Genomic DNA, 8,198 nt, shown 5'->3' with positions numbered 1-8,198 from the left:
GGGGTCAGACCAGCGAATCCTCTTTCAGCACACATGGACATTACAAGCATTAAAGAGCCTCTATTATTATTATACTATTACACATGGACATTACAAGCATTAAAGAGCCTCTATTATTATTATACTATTACACATGGACATCACACTAGGCTACACGACAGAGCAGGCAGGTCCACTATCGCAATATGAGGCAGTTTATTTTGATTTAAAGGAATACTTCACCCATACGGAACCGGCATTCTATCATTATAAAATCGCTATTATAATATAATGAATGAGGTTTGTCTTCCCTCAGTCTTCCCTTGGCCCAGCTGTCCTGTTAATCCTAACCCTACATTTTACCATGTGTGATGTCATGCATGGTTAAATGTAGGGTTAGACAGTGAGACCATAAAACACTCTTTCTGCCTTTTCTCAGGCCAGGATGAACCGATTTCTAAAATGTTTGCACATTTATACTACATAGGATCTCAGAGTTCAATACACCTTCATATTCCCACCAGTGAAGGAGGTATTTAAGTGTATTTAAAAAATTTTCTTTTTCACTTGCCCGAACAGTGCAACTACAGGTCACATTTTACTTTCCGGAACACAGAGTTCACTTTCCCCGGGCAGCCGTTACTGTCTGCCCTGATTACATTAGCTTGTGGCTCCTTTCCACTGGCACTTTTGGCCGCACTGAGTAAAACTGTTCCGTGCTGATTTACATTTTCATTAGAACTTTTACAGCGCTGAGCCCGAGATGGACCTTCTCTGAAAGCGGGGCCTTGGCGTGCAGGCGTCTCAAAACGTCTATCAGACTGACAGCAGCCTCTTCATACCAGTGACATGCGGTCTGGGTAGGCAGATCCAGCAAAACAATTAAAAATAAATAGGCTACAATTATTTTATTTAATAAACTTCTATTTGTATTATTACTGCTAACTCTTGTGATTTTAATTTTGTGATATAATCCGCGATTACTTTAAAAAAAAGTGTAGACGTTTTAATGAGAAGGCTGGCAGTTTGTAAGTCAAAATAAGCAGTGCTTTTGCTGCCTATTCATTGTGGACGGCAAGCAAAAAAATCTGTTGGCGCATGCGCACTTTGATTTGTATTTTTTAACATGTACGCAGATTAACAGGATTATTTCTGCTTATTTTGACGTAAATATGGTCTGGTAGAAGCCTTTACGTTACATATCATACATGGACCAACTAAAATCCAGATATTACTGGACTTTTACGCAGTTTAGGCCTACGTCATTACGCCGGCTACGCTCATTCATGTTACCCCCGCGGATTTCAAAGTCAACATTGCCGTCCATGCCCGCGATATTTCAGACTAATTTTGCCAAGTTGGATTATAATTTAAAAATGAACAGAAAGGCCCTTGTTGTGAGGGACGAGTCCGTTTAGTTGATGGATGCGACGTTTAATCATTAAGACCAAACTACAGTTGGCTACGGGCAAATCCGCAGTCACCATCGTGTCATTTTATATACGTCCGGTCTGTGTGTGTGTGCGTCGGTGTGTGTGTGTGAGTATGAGTGTGTTTGAGTGTGAGTGAGAGAGAGAAAGAAAGAAAGAGAGGAAATTATCTGAAATCGGCCGTGTGTGCCTGGTTGTTGTTAATTGTTTTTGAACTAACAATATGTTTAGAGAAATCTGGCATTCAGAACTCAGTGCCTACCCACTCACTGACCTCACCGCTTCATACCTGAGAGTGTCCAGTCTCCAGAGGGGACCGTCCCGTCCAGCTGACAGTAGCTCCACTCCTGAGGCTCCTGGATGGTTGTAGCTCAGGTCCAGCTCTCTCAGATGGGAGGGGTTGGAGCTCAGAGCGAAGGCCAGAAGAGCGAAGCCTTCCTCTGTGATCAGACAACCTGACAGACTACACACACACACACACACACACACACACACACACACACACACACACACACACACACATTTAATATCTCGATTATAAAATTGAAAGGGAGAGAAATATATGAAAATAACAGCTGATGGAAATTCTTTGAGTCTAGAAACATTTTGTTAAATCATCGTAGCAGACACAATCCTACACAGGTTAACATGTTACAAACTAATATAAATCAGATGTTTAATGGTCATCAGTTGAACTGGTTGATAATCTGACCTGAGAGTTTCCAGTTTACAGTGTGGACTCTGCAGTGCAGCAGACAGATGCTTCACTCCTGAATCCTGCAGGTTGTTGTTACTCAGGTCCAGCTCTCTCAGACTAGAGGAGGAGCTGAGAACTGAGGCCAGAGCTTCACAGCTTCTCTCTGAGAGGTTACAGCCACTCAGCCTGGAGAGACAACAATAAGGGAAAAAATAAGTGTTCTACCTTATCTTGTTAAAATATTATTTAGAGATGAATAAATCCTACTGTACGTACAGAGCTTTGTTGGAGGCTTTGACCACTGGCAGCAGCCTCTGAAGAGCCTCCTCTGAAGCATAGTATTTCTTCAGGTCAAACACGTCCAGATCTTCTTCTGATGACAGTAAGATGAAGACCAGAGCTGACCACTGAGCAGGAGACAGTTTATCTGCATAGAGACGTCCTGAGCTCAGGGACTGTTGGATCTGCTCCACTAGAGAACGATCATTCAGTTCATTCAGACAGTGGAACAGATTGATGCTTTTCTCTGGAGAGATATCCTGACTGATCTTCTCCTTGATGTACTCGACTGTAGCCTGATTGGTCTGTGAGCTACTTCCTGTCTGTGTCAGCAGACCTCTGAGGAGCTTCTGATTGGTCGGCAGTGAAAGACCCAGGAGGAAGCGGAGGAACAAGTCCAGGTGTCCATTTGGACTCTGTAAGGCCTTGTCCACAGCACTCTGGTAGAACTGTGTCTCTGTAGATTTATGGGAAGATGTTTGTTCTTCTGACATCAGATTGACTCCAAAGTTGATGAATGTCAGATGGACATGAAGAGCAGCCAGAAACTCCTGAACGCTCAAATGGACGAAGCAGAACACCTTGTCCTGGTACAGTCCTCTCTCCTCTTTGAAGATCTCTGTGAACACTCCTGAGACCACTGAGGCTGCTGTGATATCGATGCCACACTCTGTCAGGTCTGATTCATAGAAGATCAGGTTTCCTTTCTGCAGCTGCTCAAAAGCCAGTTTTCCCAGAGACTCGATCATCTTCCTGCTCTCCAGACTCCAGTGTGGATCTGTCTCAGCTCCTCCATCATACTTGGTGTTCTTCAGTTTGGCCAGAACCACCAGGAAGTGGATGTACATCTCAGTCAGGGTCTTGGGCAGCTCTCCCCCCTCTCCGGTCTTCAACACATCCTCCAGAACTGTAGCAGTGATCCAGCAGAAGACTGGGATGTGGCACATGATGTGGAGGCTTCGTGATGACTTGATGTGGGAGATGATTCTGCTGGCCTGCTCCTCATCTCTGAATCTCTTCCTGAAGTACTCATCCTTCTGTGAGTCAGTGAACCCTCTGACCTCTGTCACCATGCCAACACAGTCAGGAGGGATCTGATTGGCTGCTGCAGGTCGTGTGGTTATCCAGAGGCGAGCAGAGGGAAGCAGTTTCCCCCTGATGAGGTTTGTCAGCAGCACATCCACTGAGGTGGACTCTGTCACATCAGTCAGGATCTCATTGTTGTGGAAGTCCAGAGGAAGACGACACTCATCCAGACCGTCAAAGATGAACACAACCTGGAACTCCTCAAAGCTGCAGATTCCTGCTGCTTTGGTTTCAGTGAAGAAGTGATGAACAAGTTCCACCAAGCTCAACTTTTTCTCTTTCAGCACATTCAGCTCTCTGAAAGTGAATGGAAATGTGAACTGTATGTCCTGGTTGGTTTTGTCTTCAGCCCAGTCCAGAGTGAACTTCTGTGTTAAGACTGTTTTCCCAATGCCAGCCACTCCCTTTGTCATCACTGCTCTGCTTGGTTCATCTCTTCCAGGTGAGGCTTTAAAGATGTCTTCTTGTCTGATAGTGGTTTCTGGTCTGTGTGGTTTCCTGGAAGCTGTTTCAATCTGCCTGACCTCATGTTCATCATTGACCTCTCCAGTCCCTCCCTCTGTGATGTAGAGCTCTGTGTAGATCTGATTCAGAAGGGTTGGGTTTCCTGCTTTAGTGATCCCCTCAAACACACACTGGAAGTTCTTCTGCAGGTTGGACTTTATTTCACGCTGACACATTGGAACTATGGTTCCTGAATGAATGCACAAAAGATAAGAATGAGTCAAGGGTCAACTGTAATTATAATATTAATGAGTGATTCATGATGAAAATATGAATCCACATATAAACATTCTCCAACCTCCATCTCTGGAGACTTTAGTAAATGTCCTATTTCACCATCATGTTAAACTTTTAGAGAAATCCTCTTACTGCTCCACAGAAGGTCAGCCAGCTCCTTCTGCTTCATTCTCCTCAGGAAGTCCAGTGTGATCTTCAGAAATGCCTCTCTGCTGCTCCTCTGCTCCTCATCCTCACTCTGACCCTCTAAGCATTCTGGGTAATCTGGACTCAGAAGCTTCTGCATCTTCTTCAGCTCCTTCTTCACAAACGTGACGATGTTTTCCTCCAGCAGCTGGAACAGAATATTAAATGAACGACACGATCAAACTAAAGTCGTGAATCAAACATCAGATCCATGTTGAACAGACTGACAGTCCACTGGTCTAAACAGCATGGAGGTTGTTGTGAACAGAACAGATGGAAAGTAGTTGTTGTACATGTACAGACCATGAATGTGGAGTCCAGGTGTGTTTGATGGGCAGAGCGACCACTGGGAACCTCTGAGATCTCCTGGTCGACTCTGTGGAGAAATCATGAAGAATTAGCTCATGTCTGGTGTTGAAGTTTCCCTCAGGGGCAACTGGGGCCTCATTTATAACGGTGTGCGTAGAAACCATCCTAAAACTTTGCGTCCACACAAAGCCAAAAATGTGCTGCGCAAAAATAAATTCAGATTTATAAAACTGTGCGGCACACAGTTCCACGCAATCTTCCCTTTATAAATGCCCACCTGCGGTGAATTGTGCACAGACAATCTCCACCCCGTGTCCTCCCACTTCACCTCCCAGATTCATCCCACAGTCTACCATACATGGCGAATGCTAAATAGCTCCTGAATATGATGACGCTCTTAATAAGCACGGAATTTTGACTGACATGAGGAAAAAAGGGAGGCAATCGGCCGCAAAGAAAGTGACTGGGAAGGAAGAAAGCCTGTGACGTGCATGTGCTGCAGTAACTGTCACACAAACACACACACGCGCGCTTATCACATATCATGATTGGCACAGTCGTTGTAGTCTTTGTAAAGCAGTTTCGCCCAACTTTCATATTACTACTCATGTAGTAAGCTACTATATGTAGGCCTATATAAAATATGATGTGACAAGTGAAATAATGCCTATAATTCGAGAGAATTGTTTATCTCCCGTGAGATCCACACATTTCCAACAACGTCAGATTATAGTTTAATCTTCCAGGGTGAATTGTTATGGGAAAGAGATGCGTGTAATGATTTGCTAAATTCATAACATGATTTTATCTAACGAAATATACAGTTTTAATTAATACCTGTTTAGCTTAACATTGTACAAAACTACTTTTTACACACCTCTTAAAATTTGCTCTCCCGCTGGCCACTCACGGAAACACCTCCCGACGTACAGGATATTATTAGAGAGTAGCGCTATAAGATTCAACTTATAAAATATAAACATGTAGAACTAGGCTACTTGATAAGTAATTCAACCTACATCACAACTGCATGCCATAGACTACAGTAGCCATATATTCACAACTATAGGTAAGCTTAAACATTTTATTGACTAAATATATTGGGTGCTAAGCATTTCACAGTCATTTGTCTGTGTTTTTCTAATGACAGAGCTTTATTTTGTGGTGTTGCCATTGAGTGTCGCTGATTCCCTGAGTCAGGAAAACCTTGCGGTAACTCTACGCATGGTCGAAAGTTGGCGTAGGAATACGCACAATTCTCCGCAAATAATGTTTTTATAAATACCAACGTTTGCCACCGCACATTTTCCCGCACATTTCTGGCCGTCTACGCAAGGTTTTTGTGCGCCGCAAGCTTTATAAATGAGGCCCATGGTGTTTGCAGAACAGAGGGATCACGCCATGAATTAGTAAAACCACTGACACTACAGTCTAAAGTTGTAACCTGTAGAATGACCAAGTAGTTTATCATCTGTTAAGTTCCTATCAATCAAATAGTGAGTTAAAACAATGGTGATTGAGCATATGACCCACTGATGAAAGCGCCTGTATACTGCTTTGCCCTGTTATACTATCCGAGTGTGTCTGGTTTAACCTTTCTGCGCTGACGCGGTGCATTCCCTTGTGATTGGGAAATAATTGCATGCCGTACCAAACAGAACTGTACCGCTCAGTGGAAACAAGGCTTTAGTGTTCACAGATCATCCATATAAAGTTTACAAACTGGTTATTTCACAGGGTTTTATTTGGTGTAAGGTTTAAATCCTTACCTTAGATCAACAGACTGACGTCCATCTTTAAATTCTATAGGTAGACCCTTAGAATGATCACTCTTCATGGACAAACAGCTGGGCTCTGGTGTTTCCAGCTTCCTCCTGATAGAAACACAGGAAACAGTAAATAATCTGCACTGCACCCAGAAGACAGTAGTTACTAGGGGTTCACTGCTCAAGCTGCTGCCCCCGGGACCCGACTCTGGATAAGTGATGGAAAATGATGATGATGATGATATTATATCACATTATTAAAGCAGCTACGAGTAACATTTAAATATCTTTTAAACAGCCTCATGTTTCCTCTGATAATCATAAATTACCTTTAACAGCAAACGAGACCATCAGTGCAAAGAAAGACGTTTTTATATAGTTTTTATTACTGCTTTTGGTCTGGTCGCACACCCAGTCAGATTTTCGGTTCACGCGTGCATGCTCTATGGTCACATATCCATATTGGTCGCAGATTTCAGCGTGGCGCAGGAACGTGAATTGAGAAGGCTATCCCTCCAGGTGAGGGAAGGGGAGCGGGAGCCTTGTTTGAGACAGTTGTTTGTCGTCATAATGACTGATAACGGGGCTGAACCATCAAAGAAAGAAAAGAAAATGAAATGAAGAAAAGCTAAAAGGGAGAGTGATAGTCGGGCGGGAGGGCGTTGCCAAGCAACGTATACACAATTTTCACGGAGCGAAACTAGACTGCAGTGTTTACTCCTAAATGAATGAGTGGTAGCCTACTAAAACAAAGTTTACTTTGCCTCACCAGCATCATCAGATGACCATTATTCATCTGAAATAGTCATTATTTACAACAACATAAACACGTTACCTCATCGTGATCCATACTAACTGCCGTCTCTCGTTCATTCGCTTTCTGTGAGGACACGGAATCTTTCAGCTCCGTGAGAGTAGCCTAGTTAGGTGACACTGCTGCATCAACTCATTGTAATCAGGTGTGTATAGCACTGACTGGCATTAGTTGATGCTGTGTCACCCATAGACTCACGGAGCCGAAAAGAGTCCGGTGCCCTCACACTTTCAACACACGGACACGCACTATATTGCGTCCTGATCATTTGAATCTCGCACGCCCGGCACGCGCTAGAAAACAGCTTCACGACAGCTGGCGTCGTAAAAATACTACCGCTTTTGTTCAAAGGGGCCGCCAACGGACAATGTTACTCGCTTTAAATGCCTGGGCGAATGTTGCAGATTGCGAGTTCTCTCTCTGTACTTCTCATAACTTCTGGGTCACAATGTTGGATCAGAACACACAGAGAAAGAGTTCAACGGATTATCCCTTTAAACCCTGGGTCAGACGCTGCAGAGAGGAGATCCTCTATCACAGGTTTGATTATCACTGTGTTTCAAAGCATTGTTTTCAATTTGAATCAATGAATGGTTCAGCCGTTCTGTCAAGTTACATCAGGACTCTGATGTTGTTATTGTAGGTGATGTTGTATTTGAGGTGTAAAAGTTACACTGAACTCTGAAAACTACTAATCCTGAATCGGTCTATTGATCAGAAACGTAGATAGAACGCGTTCACAGATCATCCATATACAGTTTACAAACTGGTTATCTCACTGGGTTTTATTTGGTGTAAGTTTTAAATCCTTACCTTAGATCAACAGAGTGACGTCCATCTTTGAATAATATAGGTAGACCCTTAGAATGATCACTCTTCATGGACAAACAGCTGGGCTCTGGTGTTTCCAG

The 8,198-nt window shown here is 43.4% G+C and overlaps 1 protein-coding gene across 1 annotated transcript in view; it reads right to left on the bottom strand.

Moving 5' to 3' along the window:
• LOC307257851 (protein NLRC3-like) overlaps window positions 1-8,198 on the bottom strand; it is a 73,450-nt gene extending 65,252 nt beyond the window's left edge. The window contains exons 1-7 of the mRNA XM_080037207.1: window positions 8,101-8,198; window positions 6,477-6,581; window positions 4,702-4,774; window positions 4,345-4,546; window positions 2,383-4,165; window positions 2,122-2,292; window positions 1,699-1,872 (exon numbers count right to left, since the gene is read on the bottom strand). Coding sequence (XP_079893333.1) covers window positions 1,699-1,872; window positions 2,122-2,292; window positions 2,383-4,165; window positions 4,345-4,546; window positions 4,702-4,774; window positions 6,477-6,581; window positions 8,101-8,168 — 2,576 coding nt within the window. The 5' untranslated portion in view covers window positions 8,169-8,198. The remainder of the gene's footprint in view (window positions 1-1,698; window positions 1,873-2,121; window positions 2,293-2,382; window positions 4,166-4,344; window positions 4,547-4,701; window positions 4,775-6,476; window positions 6,582-8,100) is intronic.

The sequence above is a fragment of the Ammodytes marinus genome (assembly GCF_949987685.1).
Source record: "Ammodytes marinus genome assembly, chromosome: 11".
Lineage (NCBI taxonomy): Eukaryota > Metazoa > Chordata > Actinopteri > Uranoscopiformes > Ammodytidae > Ammodytes > Ammodytes marinus.
Note: the sequence above shows the minus strand (reverse complement) of the source record. Positions and strands in the feature narration are given on the sequence as shown.